Genomic DNA, 16,457 nt, shown 5'->3' on the forward strand with positions numbered 1-16,457 from the left:
GAGAACATGCAAACTCCACACAGGGAGGGCCGGAAGTGGAATCGAACCCGCACCCTCCTAACTATATAACTATAGAAAGCATATTGCTGCCACGCCAGATCAAAACAGTTCAAAGACACTTTAGAACTTTATAATTTGATCGATTAACATAAGTTATCATGTGAAAACAGCAGAGGTGAATTCTTGGACTCATACAGAGTTTATCAAAACATGAAATAGCACATAACGTAATATCAAACTTTTATTTCTGTTGTGACCATAATACTTCTCCAATTGACAACCATTAAAAGTCACCCTACATTTTTTGGCAACCAAACATTTGGATTCTCTCAAATGAACTTACCGCCCAGCAGTCAAACGTCAACATGCCAGGTGAACAAGTGTGCATGCTCAAGTGGATGTGGAGTCACTGAATGCTCCCATCAGGGGAAATCAAGCGAGGGCAAGACGGCATGGAAAGGCAAAGACACGAGCAGTCGTGGCCAACAAGCAGAAAATCTTTTCATTAATGAAATATGCTGAAATGGAACATCCCGATTGGTCACACACACACACACACACACACATTGAAATGATTTATTTGTGTAGCCGCAGATGACATTGAAATGTTATCATTGTTACATTGTATTTATAGTATTTAAATAATTTTAAGACTAATATAGTAGTTGCCTTTTTTTCTATTTTATAAAGATAAAAAAATTGATCAAGTGTGTTTTGATGGTGAAATAATAAATAAAAAAATATTTACCATTGATATATATAACAATAGAATGATTTCAAAGCTATAGAAAGAATGATGATCCTGTGTTGAGAAGGACTTGATCACCATCACCGGGATGTTTGCAGCAAGGGAGACCCTGAAGTACAGTCGAAACGTTTACTAGCCTTCGCACAACAACAATGTGCACCCACGTGTGTGTGTGTGTTTGTTTGTGTGTGTGTGCCTACCTTGAGACTTGCCAAGGCACACCTCCTCACACTCCTCCAAGTGAACAAATCGGTTGTCGTTTCCTCCGCAACCGCTGTAGATGAAGGGCCTGCATGCCTCGACGTGGCTGTTAAAGTACCAGCGCAATGTGAAGCGAGTACAGTTGCCCTCCTCCATGGGTACCAGGCACGCTTCTGCTGGAGCTGCAGTGCACGTTTACGAACATGGAAAAAAAGAAAAGGTGTACAAATTGCAATCAAATAAGGTGTATTGTTTCCCCAAAGAGGTTACGACCTTCCCTACCTTCGCCTTGGGCTCTTTTGGTGGCCCTGACTTTTCTGGTCTTGGGTGGTTTCAGAGGTGGAACTTTGCCTCCTCTTTCTCCACCAACTCTCACAACTTTGGGTGCATTTTTGGGGGCTTCAACTTTGAACGTTTTCTGTTTGTTGGGCTCATCTGCGGAAACACGTGGTTGCAACAGGGATCAAGATGCTGTAACGTGTTTCTCAGAGAGGCCCCTGAACGCATCATGAAACATAAGCTGCTTGTAGCACAGCTAAAAACATGCTCGGCAAACCAAACATCAATTTATTAATTTATTTAAAACCATTTATTAATTTATTTAAGTCTATTAACACTACCACAGATTTTTATGTTATTTTTTAATTTGTCAGCAAAAGAATAGAAACAAAAATATATGTTAAATGACTAAACATGAACAATCTAAAGTTTTCTTTTTTATCATTGTGTGTCATCCAGACTGACAGTTGAATGCGAGAGATGACCATTTTCTCATTGAAGTCTGCTTGCTCCAGAACAATTTGCCCCCCACCCCTTCCCCCCACCCCATGACTGAAATATAGTGCTCCAGGCCACGTTTCATACCGTCAGTGTGATTGTCAGCAGGAGGGAAATACAGCAGCTCATCTAAGGGGTCGTCATAGTTGTCGATGGAGTAGATGTGTTCGTAGTCGGGGTCGTTGGTGTTCATCACCACGCGCAGCTCACGGCCTGAAATGTCAGAAAGTGAATCTATCAGCGCACGCCTGCCTGTTCCCTAACATTCACAAAGGAATCTTGTGGTTTCTTCATAAGAAAAGATCACCAATGATTGAGTCCAACAGTGAGTGCAGGCACACGCAGAGATAAAAAGACAAGAGGCCAACAAGCCAGGTGACAGACGGATGGACGGACGGACAAACTCACCCTCCACAGCTTTCCGGGCCGCGAGTTGCTCCGTTGCCATGGGCTGGGAGCGAGCGACAGGATCTGACGCCGAGAAAGCTACCCAGGACGCGGAGGATAAAAGGTGCCACCGAAGGAGAACAGACAAGAGTGGAGAGACGGAACGGGTAAGTGTTTCCACCAGAAGGGCACAAAGAAAAGTTGAGAAACTCAAAACATGAACCCAATCACCCCACCAAAGTCATCTCGCCGTTTTGTGACACCTGAACGACATGCAACGGCTTTGCAGTGCATGGTGCAAGCTGCTTGGATGCACATTATTAAGCGCTGTGTGAGTGAGTGGCAATAAATAAATCATGGCTGAAATGATTGATTTGGCTTCATTCAAAGTTGTAATGCATATTGATTAACTACCGGGTTTATTTTTAGCCATGAATCTCTCTTTCTCCTTGAAATGGATTTTGCTAATTATACACATCGTCAGAATTGTATACACTGTTATACACTAATCAATAATTAGGTTATTTTTAAATGAACACCAAATCAAAATGAAGCATAATTAGATAATAACAAAGCTTCATTACAAAGGCAATCGATGAGATAATTGTGTCAACATAGCTATTAAAAGGTTTTGGGATTTATGTTAAATAGCCACATAATGTTGATCATGGTTATCTAAAATTGGATCATCAAGGAAATTGGGCTGCATTTTACAGGTTTTTTGAAATGAAAAATTGCAGCCCCTTCAAATATTATGATTAAGTTTAAATATAAAATCGAAGGTGTTTCCGCATCAATCATTGGATTGCCATAATATAGAGATGTTTTTGAATCAGTTTGGACAAGTGCACTGTATGTGCAATATGAGTCATGCTGAATCACAACGTGTCTCCTCCTTCCTCTCGTGCCGCCGTCCGACGACTCACTCACCTCCACACGCTGCGCGACCGACAGATGGACAGGACGAAGAACCGGAGGAGAGCAAAACATGAAAAAAAAAAGTCAGTTCAAAAGCATGGTGACACCGACGCAGTTCGGTAATGCTTATGTTGTGGCAGTTGAGTCATACGCAGCCATCTTTGCTCAAGTTCAATTTGGGGACAGCACACCTATGAATTAGCAATGCAAGCAGCAGCCAAGACTCACCACAGTGCTGACTCATTTCCGTGCGTACGTACTCTCTGACCTCAGTCTCCTGAATCGCAAATAAGACGGGGAAATAATGAAACACTGAAAAGGGTCACAACCGGATTGTCTTGATCATGCTATCGCCGTGGGCTCGAGGACTGACCGTCATGCCTGGCTCTCCTCGTTCCCCCTTGGCTCCATCTGTGCCCATTTCCCCCTGCAACATGGACAGGTATTAGAACGTGCACAACCCACAGAGCGGCCTGCAGCGCAATCATTCATTAGACACTCGACTAAATGCAAAGTCAAAGTGAAAGGTTAATTCAGGATCACGCCTCTTCAGAATTTGAAATAGATCTGATATAATATCCTGTAATTGGCTATAAACAGGATTAGAGGCGCACAAATGCAGCAGACACACATCAAATGTGAAGCTGAGAAGCTCACAGAGGCAATAGATGGGTCATTTCTGTGACGTGCATCTAAAGCAGTTGCTGATTCAATTATCCACTCGCGTTGGCTTCCAATTTCCATTACAAAGTCATTATTGAAGCGAACTATAAATGGAAAGAAAAAAAAAGGACAAACCACTACTCCGCGTTCCCCTGGGATCCCGGGAACACCACGTGGACCCACCACGGCCGGACCAACAGGTCCTCTTTCTCCCTAATGCAGAAAATAGAAAAAAACAATGATTGCTACAAGTCAAGCCGCCATGAAGATAGATGACTCATCATCCAGAAGCTGTAGCCGTGCCATCCTTAAATACATGAAATTCACATAACGCCTTCAAACATCCTCATTGTGCTCGGCGCATGACACAAACTAGTAATAAATGATGAAAACTCTAAAAGCACTCTGTCGGTTTAGCCAACTAAATCTCTTTCCAAGGTGAAGTTCAACGTCGTGCTTTCAGGAGGAACTAAAAAAAGAAAACCTTGCCTCTCACTGTGAAAGCACGTGCAATCATAAGAGAGATATTGCTCTCCCTGTCGAGAGCTTTTTTATTTATGAGTTCGATGATGACGGAGACAAGAGGGTCAAAGTCAGGGCTTATCGAACCGTCAATCACGACATGAGAGAAAACACTCGGGGAGCCGCGACAAAGCACAAGCAAAACATTCGACTTTTGCAACTCTCATGTCGCTTTTTTTTTTCTGTCCCATTGTTGACGTTCTATCCGGCTTGTTGAGATCATCAAATTGTGACTTATCACCTTCTGTCCTTGGAGTCCTTCAGGGCCTTTGGCACCAGCCGTTCCCTGGGGGCCTGTCAGTCCAGGTGCACCGTCCGCTCCTCTAGGCCCCGGGGGGCCAGGGATGCCAGACGGCCCCTGTATTTTAAAGGCGCACTTCATTATATACGTCCTGATATTAGTGAAGAAAACTTTTAGGTGGTGGACGTTCTCCCTCACCCTTTCACCTTTGTCGCCCTGAGTTCCTTTGGAGCCCTCAACGCCGTCGAAGCCACGGTCGCCCTACAAAGACAATTGCGGGCTTTGGATTGATGAAAACACTTTTAGTCAGATGAGTAAACACACCTTTGGGCCGACTATTCCTTCTTTTCCCGGGATGCCCGGGGGTCCGGAGGAGCCCACTTCCCCCTGAAAATAAAAAGACATTTTGGGTGCCACCAACAGAAGCTAAAAGATGTTTTTCTAGTTGCCATACCTGATCGCCTTTTCGTCCTGGTAGGCCAGGTCGCCCATGGAAGCCATTATCCCCCTGATTACACAAATTTTGATCATTACATCAAATCTAAATTTCTGTATTGTTTATTAGCCAGGTAAATTGTTAGAAATATTTTCAAATGTATAAAATATTTTTCCATTCTGTTAATATCAAGCCACCTTGTAACGTTTTCCAACTCAGAAATTTCCACTTATATTCAGTAAGTGAGAATAAGTTTGACCTATTTAACGTATAAAGAACAGACAGGGAAGGAGGTTTCGGTTTTCCCTTATTCTTCTCCTCATACTTCACCTTCTCTCCTTTGGGTCCATCACCTCCACAAAGCCCCTTAGATCCTCGGTCGCCCTGGAAACGCAAACAACTTCATCATATCGAGACACATGGAGAGGCTTTTAAGTAACAACGAGGATAAAAATACACCCAAGCCGTCCATCCATGGGCCATCAGTCCTTTCAACGGTCACCCAGTCTGCTTTCACACACACACACATGCATCAGCCTCCGTGGCATTAGCGAATCTCACAAAGCAAATGGACATGACAATTGTACATGATAATGGTTATTGAGGGGGCACTTACACATAAAAGTGGCAAAAGAGTAGCAGCAGACGGTGAGAAACAGACAATTTACAGCGACTACCCTGACAATGGCACACAGTTATTCTATAAAATTATACTTTAATGTACAGATAATACACTCTAGTTTACGATATGGATGTTTTGAAAATTACATAACTAAAGCTAGAATTGAGTGCATTTGTTGAACTGCTTGTATTCTTCTGAAGATAATCCAAACAAGGAATCCGGGTTTTAAGACGTTTCTTGTACTGAATATTACGATTATTATATATATTATTTTGTTAGTCAGAAGTATCTTACAGGCCTCTATCATTGTGACAGGCATAACTTTTGTGTCGTGCGTAAAGTATTTCTGCACAGCAGCAACGGAATTTCTCAGACAAGCACTTGCGAGAAGGATGTCTGCGCTACTGTGGGAGTGTTCACAGCCGACTTCAGCCAATCACAGTGACTCCTTTCATGCAGCTTAAGGAGCAAACTAGGCCCACTAGACTCTCAGCATGGCAGAATCACATTTGTGCCTGGACTGTGTGAACCCTTCTTTAGTGTTCAGAGCCTCTGGTTTACTGCTTACATACTGATTTTCCAAGAGGAAAATCTGAAAATGTTCTTCCTTACCCACATTGTTGACCTGAACACGTTCTATGCTAATTTGTTATTCTGTTACAGTCGATAGATTTTACATTCATTATCTTCAGTTTGATCAATGTCAAGCTGTTATGCAGTTGCATCATCCACCCATGAAATACGTTCCATGCTCAATATCACACGAGTTAAAATCAGCGAATCTACCTTAATTCCTCTCAGTCCGACGATGCCAATCTCTCCTTTGTCGCCCTTGCGTCCGAGCAGACCGTCTTTTCCAGGCAAACCCTGGAAGAAGAAGAAGAAGAAACACAACAACCGAACATATTGTCAAACATTTTCAATGCACAATTGGAAATATATTTGTATGTAATGAAACCCACCGCTTCACCGGGCACGCCGGCCGGTCCTGCTTCTCCCTGTGGAGAAAAGTGACAATTATAATAATTAGAGCAGAGAGATGATGATGATCTGCATCAAGAACTGTCTGTCTTTCCAATGCAGGTTAATTATAATGATCATCTGCGCGGAGCGCCGTAGCTTGCCTTCTGTCCGCCAGGACCGCGAGCACCGGGGAATCCATTGGAACCTTTTTCGCCGGCCTCTCCTCTCAATCCCTGAAAATAAGATGACAAAAATAAGTTTGGTTCTTTTTCAATTAACACTTTATGATTAGAATTTTCTTAGCAAGCTCACCTGCTCTCCTGGTGGTCCCTCTTGACCTTTTGCTCCTTTTTCTCCTTGCACACCTTTGGGCCCTCGGTCACCCTAAAATAGAAGGACGGTTTTGTCAAGAGTTGAACTGAACAATATGGAAAGCCTTTTGGTACTGGTACTGACTTGTTCTCCTCCGCTGCCTTTTTCTCCAGGAGGTCCCCCAATCAGCATGGTGTCTCCCTAAAATTGAGGAAATCATTTTGGAAATAAAATATTTGCATGTGAACCCACCACAACATATGCCTGAACTCTTCCTGAACTTTTTTTTTCTAATCTCCTGAAGCAGTCAGTCACAGTCTGTCTTACATCCTCACTCTTTCTTTTTTTTTCTTTTTTATTCTCCAACGTGTTTGTTTGGCTTGATGCATATGAATCACTGCGGGAGAGCGACGGGGCAAAACACTGCAGTGGCGCTTATTAGACATTAACATGCACACACCTTCTCTCCTTTGTTCCCTTGCAGGCCATCGTCTCCCTGAGAAAAAAAACAACAACAACAATAGCAAAACATTTCATCCTGGCACGTCAATGGAATTTAATTCACATGAGAAGAATGCTCGTGGGATGATGCTCGCACGATGACAGGAACAAATGGGAAAAGGATCGAGTGTCATTAGTATTCACCTTCTCTCCCCGAGCACCGCGTATCCCTGGTGGACCCTGATGGATGGAGAGGGTGGGGGTGTGGGGGGCACACACACACGAACAGACACAATTATATTGAGTTTGGCAATGAAAAGCATCATTAAGGCTGTGCTGCAGCTTATAAAAAATCTGATTTGAGATGAATCTGGAAAGACGGCTCGTTGATTGTAAAATATACAATAGCTTTCCCCCCCCCCCCCCCCCCTTATGCAGTGAGAGAGCGTTTGTTGTGTCGCTCAATACCATCGATTTCCTGCTGGTATCGGCAAGACCGAACCGGTATCGATACTACCAGTCAACTGTCTGCATTAGAAGTTTATATCAAATTATGGAAAAGTACAGGACGTTTGAATAATTTATTTCTTTTAAACTCACAAAGCGGTCGCTCCAAAGTGGGCTGCATTTAGTTTGACATCAAGTGACTCACTGAGAGAGCACTTATCTCTCTTTTGATGTTAGTCATAAAAATTCAGGCAAACAATTTATTGTTTGTACGTTTTACAATGAACATTTATATGACAACTTCAAATGTTACTTTCAATCATCCACTTTTTATGATGGATGCTGAGTGACAATTTGGCAATGGAATGGCTAGATTAAATTTCCCTTGAAACAGATTGAATTCAACCTTACAGGTTTCATTGTATTTTAAATTTCAACAATGACTGAAGTTATGGAAGAACATGCCAATAATAGAAAAAACGGATGAACTCACCGTTAAGCCCCTCTCTCCATCCAAACCCGGGCGTCCTTCTTCCCCCTAAAATATGAGCAAAAAAATTAAATCACATCAGTGTGTATGAGTGTGTGATAGATCGCAGAGATCTTTACTCTTGTTCCTGGCTCTCCTCTCTCTCCTCTTGGACCCGTCACACCAAGTCCCGTTTCTCCCTGGTCAAATAAACGATATGCACATTTGTATAAATCTCAACTGGCTTTTTTTTTTTTTAGTTACAACCGTGTGTTGGATTTTTGTACTTTGTCTCCTTTGGTCCCGTCGACACCAGGAGAACCCTGCAAAACACGTTTTGAAAGGCTGAGCTTTTTTTTCTTTTTTTTAAAAGTTAAATTAAAATGGGAGCTAAACTCACAGCTTGCCCAGGAGGTCCAACAGGACCAGGAGGTCCGGTATTTCCCGCCCGGCCCAGAAATCCTTGAAGACCCTAAAAATGACAACAAGCTTTTTTACAGCAACACCAAAGACATTCAAAAAGTTGAAAGAAAAAATATTCACCCTCTCTCCCGGTGGTCCAGGTGGTCCTGGGTCACCATGTTCTCCTCTCAGACCGGGAGGCCCAATATCCCCAGACTTTCCCTGCAGCCCTGGAGGACCAGCTAAACCGGGAAGACCTGGATCTCCCTTTATAGTCAAGAAACAGGTTGCTTCTTAAACCAAAAGACTGGAGCATATAGCGCCCATATGTCACATGTGTTTACTCACCTTTAACCCTTGTGGTCCAACGATACCTGCTGGACCTGACATTCCTATGCCCCTTTCTCCCTGCAGCAAAAATGTGTCACTACTTCCAGTCAGATGATAGGGACACAAAATAAAGAACAGACCTTATCTCCTTTTGGTCCAGCAGGACCTCGTTCCCCCTAAGGGACAAGAAAAATAAAATATATGGACATGAGTAGCAACATCAAGTATTTGGTAAAAACAAAATTAAAATAATCTGCATATCCAAAAATGTCTCATCTTATTTGGTGTTTAACTTGTTCAATGGCAAAAAAAACAAAAACATACTGTACTGTTAGCCACATTCAAAGGACAATGTTGTGCTCATTTTAATTACAGAATATATAAGAAAGCCGGGTTATTTGAATTAGAAATAATAATTTAAAAAAATTGTGGACAATGAGAAGAGAACAGATACTCACATTTTCTCCCGGCTGTCCTGCTTCCCCAACCTCACCCTAATAATGACAACATATGAGCAAAGTCACTCATTATCTACAGTGCACGTGATGCCACTCACCCGTTCGCCTCTGATGCCAGCAAGACCTCGTTCTCCCCGGCCACCCTGAAAGACAAATGACGAATTTATGAAAGGACATACGCCTACAGACCCCACCGTTTTTGGCAAGGACGAGGTGCGCACACTTACCTTTTCACCAGGGAGTCCTCGCTCTCCTGGAGTTCCTGGTAGCGTTGTTCCTGGAAGACCCTGAATTCCAAGAAAGCGTTTTATTTACGTAACCTCAACAATCTTTTGATTGGATGTTTATCAAATCAATTGACAATTTAAAGAATGTGGAAATGAATTTACCTTCTCTCCTTTGACTCCAGGAGGTCCTGCTACTGCCTGGTAGAGAGAACAAAAGTGGAATAATGTGATCATAATTACCTGAGAAGCTCAATGGGGTGCTGCTTTTTTTTTTCAAAGAATAAAAAGCTTTTTTTCAATATAGCTGTGGGAGATTATTTGAAAATTAGCTTCTTCTCCGGAGGTGGCAATCTTTGCAGCCACTTGAGTGTGTGCGTTAACATAATTATTCAGTTTTTTTGTTCATTGTTGGAAGACTTAGTTGGTTCACTTGCAAGTATCACCGTGTTATTATTTCAAGTTCGCCTGCTAGTATAATCAATCTTTTGCGGGAAAAACATAGACGCCAAAACTCAAGGGCAGGTTCACAATCCTACCAGCTGTATGTTCTCTAAATATTGGTTGGTGGAACAAAATGGAGGTACACGCTAGTGAAATGGGTGTCGCAGGTAATTTATCAAACTGTTGAACTGCCTGACAGCATTGCGCTGGCTCTGTCCAAGGTGCTGAGCCCGAGGCGCTCATCTGTGAGGAGGCCACTCAACACGCTCGTCAGGGGTCACGTCAGCAGAACAAACAAGGGGGCAAGCCTGGTACTGCATTAAACTAGAATATAAAGTACAGCAGGACGAATCGCAAACCTTTACACATTCCATCAGCGAGCAGTTAATAAGATCTAATAGAAGAGACTTATTGAGACTGTCAAGATTAATTTAACAATATGTTTATTTTTGTGATTGTAGTTCTATGTGTCTGGAACTAGTTAACCAATATTGTACACCCCTCAGTATTATGATGAGCTCTTGTTTGTTAAATTGTGGCTGTAATATTACAGGTTGGGCTCGGGTGTCAAACTCAAGGCTCGGGGGTCGGGTCCAGCCCACCGCATCATTTTATGTGGACCACTAACGCAAATTAAGTTACTACTTTGATTTTATTGCGAAATGCGTCAATTGCAAGCTCATCTCAGGAAAACTATCATCCTCAATCGCATCTATCAGTGCCTTCCTTTAACCTCTCGGAAAAGTGGAGTCTGTTAAGCTCCTCCCTTTTGGTACCGTATTTCACGGATTATTAGCCGCACCGGACTATAAGGCGCACCTTCAATGAATGGCCCGTTTGAAAACTTTGTCCTTATATAAGGCACACGGGACTATAAGGCGCACCATTAATGCATCATGTCAGATCTTTAATCCAAATCAAATGATTCTCCATTTTATCTTTTTTATTTCAACTTCAGACGTAACAAATTACTTTGTAATCACAAAACAATGATCCATAGTCTTTTTGATTCATGATTCATAGTATTCAGCGGGCCACTTATGATTGATTTCATGACACAATGCTTCGGGCCAGTTTAAATGTAGGAATTTGGTCCATATATAAGGAACACCGGAGTATAAGGTGCACTGTAGGCTTTTGAGAAAATTTTATGTGTTTAGGTGCACCTTATAGTCCGGAAAATACGGTACTTTACAGACAAAAAGAGGGGTGTCAAAAAGTGATAATAGAATCCCAATGAATTACACTGCCGACTGATCTGTATTGTTCTCAGCTGTGGAAATGGGAGCTAAGGAGAAACATTTTAGAAAGCAACCAAGCAATTTCATATTGAAGGCCTCAGACAACCCCTCACTTGCGAATCAACATCAATTATGTGCCACTGCATGCATCACAAAATCTGCCTGAGTGTGCTCTCAACTTGGCTCGTGTGTGTGTGTCAATGCTGTAGGCTTTGAAGTTTTGATGGCTTGTGGCTCACGCAGAGGGGAATCAATCGCTGCAGCTTTTGAGAAAATGATGACTACGTAGTAATTTAGTATGAGTCATTTTTACAACCAGATGCATGCCGCTAACACATTTCCTCCTTTCTAAAGAAAGATCAGGTTAAGCGATAATTGACACTGGCATATGTCATATTGATTCATTTGGAGTCTAATACAAGGATGGAGAATGCAGCAGATGTGTATGATTTATTGTAGATCAATATTTGTGACCTTGATTGGCACTTTAACTCTGCCTGAGTTTAATTTAGAGATTTAATGACAGAATTAGAAGAGGCCCAAGTCAATTTCCCAAAAGATGTCTGCAGCCATTTTAATGCGGAGTGTCAAAAGCAGAGCAAGGCCACCATTCTCCAGAGTCAGCTTTCAATTTCAAAGGCGTAACAGTGCGAAGAATTGTGGATGAGTGAAGGTGCTGTGTAATGTGCTTTGCAGGTTAACTGAATACTGAAGAGTCGTACATATGACAACAGCAGGAGAGAGATTTACGTGTTATTTGCCTGGAAAAATACATTCCGAACCACCAGATGTGTTGTTTGTTTGTCACCCACGCTAAGATTTGGCTTTTGGCAACAAGACAGCTTGTGACATTGTACAACATTCCATCTCGAAATTCTTATTAGTAGCAGGGCAAATTGTCCATGAAGGCCCAAAAGGCTGAACTACACATTCACGGCTCATCGGTTTGTTTTTGGATGCAGCAAGTAAATGAAAAACAAACAAAATCTGAATGCACAGTACAGTAGACTGGGGGGGAATTGTTTTGAACAATTAAACGGTTTACTTTTACACAGGCAAACAAGACCGCCTGCTGAGAGGTAAGCAGATATTCTGGTATGTGTTACAGCTAGTGTTAATTCAAAAGGTTTATTTCCAATTGGTAACTGTTGCCCTGTTGGAGGGCGGCAGGAGGCCCCGACAAGTATGGAGCGCACCGTACTCGGTCGTGAGTGGGAGAAATGCGCAGCCTACTTCACTTTATAGCGGTAACACATCACCGGGACACTAATGGGATTGTGGTCACAGTTCTCGGGTGTAATTTCATTTTAGCAACATGTGATTTTGGCTCACTAAGCAGTATGAAGTCATAAACTGGCCAAAGGTGCAGCAAAAAGTAATGTTGACTAGAAACAAAATATCTACTGCCACCAAATCCTGATTAAAATTAAAAAAAATGAAAGTGGCTTGTTGAAAGCTTAATGAATAAACAAATAAATAGAATAATAATAAAGGTAATAATAGCAATAATAATAAAAATAATAATAATAAAGTGGGATATTTTTGTGGAGCCTTTGCAGCCTTTTAGAATTTTCAAAAAACTTTTCAGATAAGTGGATTAACAGACATTTAATATTACAGTAAGTAGAAATACTGTTATGCATAATCAATTTTCTCACCAATTAAAACAAATGTCCATCTGTCCTTGTTTAGTCAAATTGCCATGCACATCAATGTGCACTATCCTGAATGAGACCTTGTGCTCCAAATGCAGATGATCAGAAAACATAATAGCAAGGTTTAGTACTTTGTACACTGCCTAGTAGAGCGAACAGTTGAGCTCCGAGCCAGCTCGGGAACTTTTACAGAACAGAGTGTTGACTCAACATGATCATCATCATCATCATTTGGACAAACAGCAGCAGCCAGGCCAATGCCCCCCCTGAAGGAAGACCACGAAGCGCTGTGCATCAAATCAAAACGATCACTGCAGGATCCTAATAATAGCACCGCAGAGATGCTATTTTATGACTTCGGGTGTTAAATCATCATGCCGCTTGGATCTTGCCCAATATAACCTGGCAGGGCACAAACTATTGCAATGTATTCTTACCTTCCCTGGAGGACCACTGTCTCCCTGCTCTCCCTTGAAGCCCGGCTGACCTGGAGGGCCAACAATGCCCTGAGGATTAGAAATAGTTAGGAGAGGCAAAACTACATAAACGACACAAGACACATGAATACAGTGAGCACACACACACTCTCACACACAAACCTGCTTCCCTGGCAATCCTGGTAATCCATCTTTCCCAGACACTCCATCTCTTCCAGGTACCCCAGGCTTTCCTGCTTCACCCTATGAGGTACCAAATGTTTATTTTTACTTGATGACTCTCAGCATCATTTGTACAGCTGTCATTGTTTGTTTGGAACTACAGCACTAATGAGACTCCTTATATTATGTAGTAAAGACTCTCTGGATCCAAAAATATAATATTGAATCAAATGATAATTCTGACTTCATCTACAATACAGGGACCAACCTTGAAAAAAAAAAAAAGTATTGAGACTTGGGGGTCTAATTTCATGGACCAGCGCAAGGCATAACTCCATGCCAATGTTGGTCCATCAGCAAAAGGGTAGGCTGCACCACTGTGGGAGTGGTCATATCTGACTTTAATCATATCCTAGATTATTTGAGCTGTGCTTTAGGGAAGTATAGCTGTGCTCTGAAGAGAGGGTTCGGACACTAAAAAAATATACTTTGATTTAGTTTTGCATGCTAGTCCATTTACTTATTTATTGTATTTAGCTGTGCAATCCATGCCCTAATTAAAAAACAAAATTTTAGCAGTCACACATTATAAATAACAAGTAATACTTATTAAAAAATGTTTTTGAGACATATATTAGCAACATAATTCACACTATAAGATTAGCTGGGGAATTAAAGCAAACAAACTGGAACACTATTACTGGCTTTTATGTCTAATTACTCCCAAGCTTAAAAAACAAAAAAACAAAACAAGCAGCCATTATTTCATCACTAAATACCACAATGCAGTAGCAGCATGCTCAACGCTGCATACTTACCACCTGCCCTGACAAGCCTGAAGGCCCCTGTGGACCCTGCAGGAGGAAATAAATACAGCAGTATGACAAAACACACCAACACTGAGACTTACAGTGAATTTCATGAGGAAATGAGAACATTTTGCTTGGAGTGACAGAGTCGCTGATAGGAAACACTTACTGCGGCTCCTGGAGGACCCGGATTTCCTGGCAGCCCTGTGCTGCCTTGAGCACCGGGAGGACCCTGCAAGGATGGTGATAAATTCACTAGGACTCTGAATTGTTATATGGAAGCTTCTGGAATATTGAAAAAAAAATCCCCCAATAAAACAAAATGGTGCCATACCTGAACACCAAGCCCTGGTTCTCCTTGATTACCCTGTGAAACACATTTCACATCATTTTATGACTGCACTCAGAAGAAAATATCATTTTAGAGCACAAACATTATTTGCTGTACGGTAATGCAAAAAAAAAAAAAAGAAAACTTATTATTTTACCTTCACACCTGGTGGACCAGGAAGTCCATTTGGACCAATGGAGCCCTGATAGAAACATAAAGTGCAAACACATTAAAAGATTGTCAAAAGTTGGATTGGGTTAGCACTATTCTTCCTGTTTGTTGAATTGGTTACTCCTTTAATTCAAAAGGCTATTTTGGTGGAAATATTTTAAATCTGTACACTTAAAATGTAGAACTGAAGAAGCATTCAGGTGTGCGTGTTCTTACACTTAAGCCCCTGATGCCAGGCTCCCCTGGATTTCCCTAAGAGTAAAATAAATACAAGAAAAGATCACATTACGGTATGCAAATATAAATAATAATAATAATCATAAAATATAGAACAATAACTGACTCGGGGAGATATGTAATTAAAATCAGAACACATCTGTAATATTAAAAGAACCTCAAGGTGACATTGATAAAACATGTAATACATTTCCATGAACAGAAGAAAAAAAACATTTTATGAGTAATAATGTAAAAGTCATGTGACTTACAACAGTTGGGTCTGCATAGAGGATGAGCAATGTCAACAAACAAACAAGCACTCATAGATAAGCTTTGCAGAGCTGCAATAGGGGAAAAGCCAAGAGCAAGCTCAGCATGCACAAGTAGCAGAGCCAAGTGACAGCAACATGTATTTGGACTGCATCCAAATTGAAGCAACATCCCCCCCCCCAAAGACGCGGTAAATCCTGGAGATATGATTAGTAAGTCTTCATGTAGGCCGATTTCCGTGTCATCTCATCAAATCAAATGTGGTGTTTTGCATAAAAAAAATAAAAAAAAATACACGCAAAACAACTCAAAGCTGAAAATAGGTGAGTTTGACAGCAATGCCTTGGGGACCAGGGTGGTCGTCATTAATATTTCAAGAAGAGCCTGTCACTTTTGGAGCTACTTCCAATACAAATAGAAAGATTAAAGTGGTGAAATCTGTCGGAGAGGAACACGATGTGCACGGCTCAATAATAAGCATGTCGAGATTGCCCGGGGAGGCTACAAAGTCACATTTCATAAATGGAAAATCTTGCCACTCATGCAAGTGGTAAAAGTGGTATAGAGAGTGAGGAATTAAAAAAACAAAAAAAAGAGCTCAGCGACAGATGTTGATGAAAAATTGAATGAGAGTCCTGACTGGCTAAAAATCCATAGAAGCAAAACTATTTTGAAGCTCAACATTCTGATATTGCCTTGATTTTGTTTTTTCAATTCAGTTATTTGTTTTTTGAAATACTTTATTTTGTTTATTTTGTATTAGTTTTTACTTTTATAGATATAATATTATAATCCATAATACTTGACTTAATTCTAGTGGTTATTGTCAAGATGCTTAGACTTGTACTCACCGGTACTCCTCGAGGACCAGCGAGCCCGGCTGGACCCTGTTTCGACATAGTGGGAAAGAAATCAAAGATTGTGAAGAAATAATTTTCACAGCTTGGCAAACATAATTGAACTTGTAGTCATCACTCAATTGCTATCAAATTAGTTTTGGTGCATAAAGGAAATCCAAAACAAAACACAAAGTAATTTCAACTCATACTACTCCAATTCTCCTGTACTTACCGGTTTCCCATCCTGACCGGGTTTACCAGGTTCTCCTGATATTCCCTGAAATAAAACCCCACATATAACTACTAGAAACAAAAACA

General features: G+C 41.3%; 2 protein-coding genes across 2 annotated transcripts in view; both read right to left on the bottom strand.

Moving 5' to 3' along the window:
* Positions 1–568: 568 nt before the first annotated feature.
* LOC147049225 (uncharacterized) lies at positions 569–2,265 on the bottom strand. Its single transcript, XM_085924570.1, has 5 exons — positions 2,135–2,265; positions 1,814–1,939; positions 1,232–1,384; positions 949–1,131; positions 569–857 (listed from the first exon to the last, which is right to left on the bottom strand). The coding sequence occupies exons 1-5, from the start codon at positions 2,172–2,174 to the stop codon at positions 829–831; spliced, it is 531 nt and encodes a 176-aa protein (XP_085780696.1). The 5' UTR covers positions 2,175–2,265; the 3' UTR covers positions 569–828.
* Positions 2,266–2,919: 654 nt separating this feature from the next.
* Positions 2,920–16,457, bottom strand: part of col7a1 (collagen, type VII, alpha 1) — a 35,759-nt gene continuing 22,221 nt past the window's right edge. Inside the window, exons 79-114 of the mRNA XM_085923856.1 lie at positions 16,372–16,416; positions 16,152–16,187; positions 15,028–15,063; positions 14,798–14,842; positions 14,644–14,676; positions 14,479–14,541; positions 14,319–14,354; positions 13,501–13,581; positions 13,339–13,407; positions 9,727–9,762; positions 9,565–9,624; positions 9,436–9,480; positions 9,338–9,373; positions 9,020–9,055; positions 8,898–8,957; positions 8,691–8,816; positions 8,548–8,619; positions 8,435–8,470; positions 8,288–8,347; positions 8,172–8,216; positions 7,436–7,471; positions 7,251–7,286; positions 6,935–6,991; positions 6,791–6,862; positions 6,640–6,711; positions 6,478–6,513; positions 6,302–6,382; positions 5,224–5,277; positions 4,912–4,965; positions 4,782–4,844; positions 4,656–4,718; positions 4,458–4,574; positions 3,830–3,907; positions 3,405–3,458; positions 3,260–3,308; positions 2,920–3,052 (exon numbers count right to left, since the gene is read on the bottom strand). Coding sequence (XP_085779982.1) covers positions 3,036–3,052; positions 3,260–3,308; positions 3,405–3,458; positions 3,830–3,907; positions 4,458–4,574; positions 4,656–4,718; positions 4,782–4,844; positions 4,912–4,965; positions 5,224–5,277; positions 6,302–6,382; positions 6,478–6,513; positions 6,640–6,711; positions 6,791–6,862; positions 6,935–6,991; positions 7,251–7,286; positions 7,436–7,471; positions 8,172–8,216; positions 8,288–8,347; positions 8,435–8,470; positions 8,548–8,619; positions 8,691–8,816; positions 8,898–8,957; positions 9,020–9,055; positions 9,338–9,373; positions 9,436–9,480; positions 9,565–9,624; positions 9,727–9,762; positions 13,339–13,407; positions 13,501–13,581; positions 14,319–14,354; positions 14,479–14,541; positions 14,644–14,676; positions 14,798–14,842; positions 15,028–15,063; positions 16,152–16,187; positions 16,372–16,416 — 1,995 coding nt within the window. The 3' untranslated portion in view covers positions 2,920–3,035. The remainder of the gene's footprint in view (positions 3,053–3,259; positions 3,309–3,404; positions 3,459–3,829; positions 3,908–4,457; positions 4,575–4,655; positions 4,719–4,781; positions 4,845–4,911; positions 4,966–5,223; positions 5,278–6,301; positions 6,383–6,477; positions 6,514–6,639; positions 6,712–6,790; positions 6,863–6,934; positions 6,992–7,250; positions 7,287–7,435; positions 7,472–8,171; positions 8,217–8,287; positions 8,348–8,434; positions 8,471–8,547; positions 8,620–8,690; positions 8,817–8,897; positions 8,958–9,019; positions 9,056–9,337; positions 9,374–9,435; positions 9,481–9,564; positions 9,625–9,726; positions 9,763–13,338; positions 13,408–13,500; positions 13,582–14,318; positions 14,355–14,478; positions 14,542–14,643; positions 14,677–14,797; positions 14,843–15,027; positions 15,064–16,151; positions 16,188–16,371; positions 16,417–16,457) is intronic.

Source organism: Syngnathus leptorhynchus, chromosome 11, assembly GCF_054491065.1.
Source record: "Syngnathus leptorhynchus isolate UIUO chromosome 11, UIUO_Slep, whole genome shotgun sequence".
Taxonomy (NCBI): Eukaryota; Metazoa; Chordata; class Actinopteri; order Syngnathiformes; family Syngnathidae; genus Syngnathus; species Syngnathus leptorhynchus.

What these genes read in the sequence shown, in the direction of transcription:
- LOC147049225 (XM_085924570.1), bottom strand. Translation starts at nt 2,174, where the DNA reads ATGGCAACGGAGCAACTCGCGGCCCGGAAAGCTGTGGAGG. An exon ending in CAAAAGAGCCCAAGGCGAAG is followed by an intron (nt 1,132 to 1,231) that starts GTAGGGAAGGTC and finishes CGTGCACTGCAG; the next exon opens with CTCCAGCAGAAGCGTGCCTG. An exon ending in GTGCCTTGGCAAGTCTCAAG is followed by an intron (nt 858 to 948) that starts GTAGGCACACAC and finishes ACTGTACTTCAG; the next exon opens with GGTCTCCCTTGCTGCAAACA.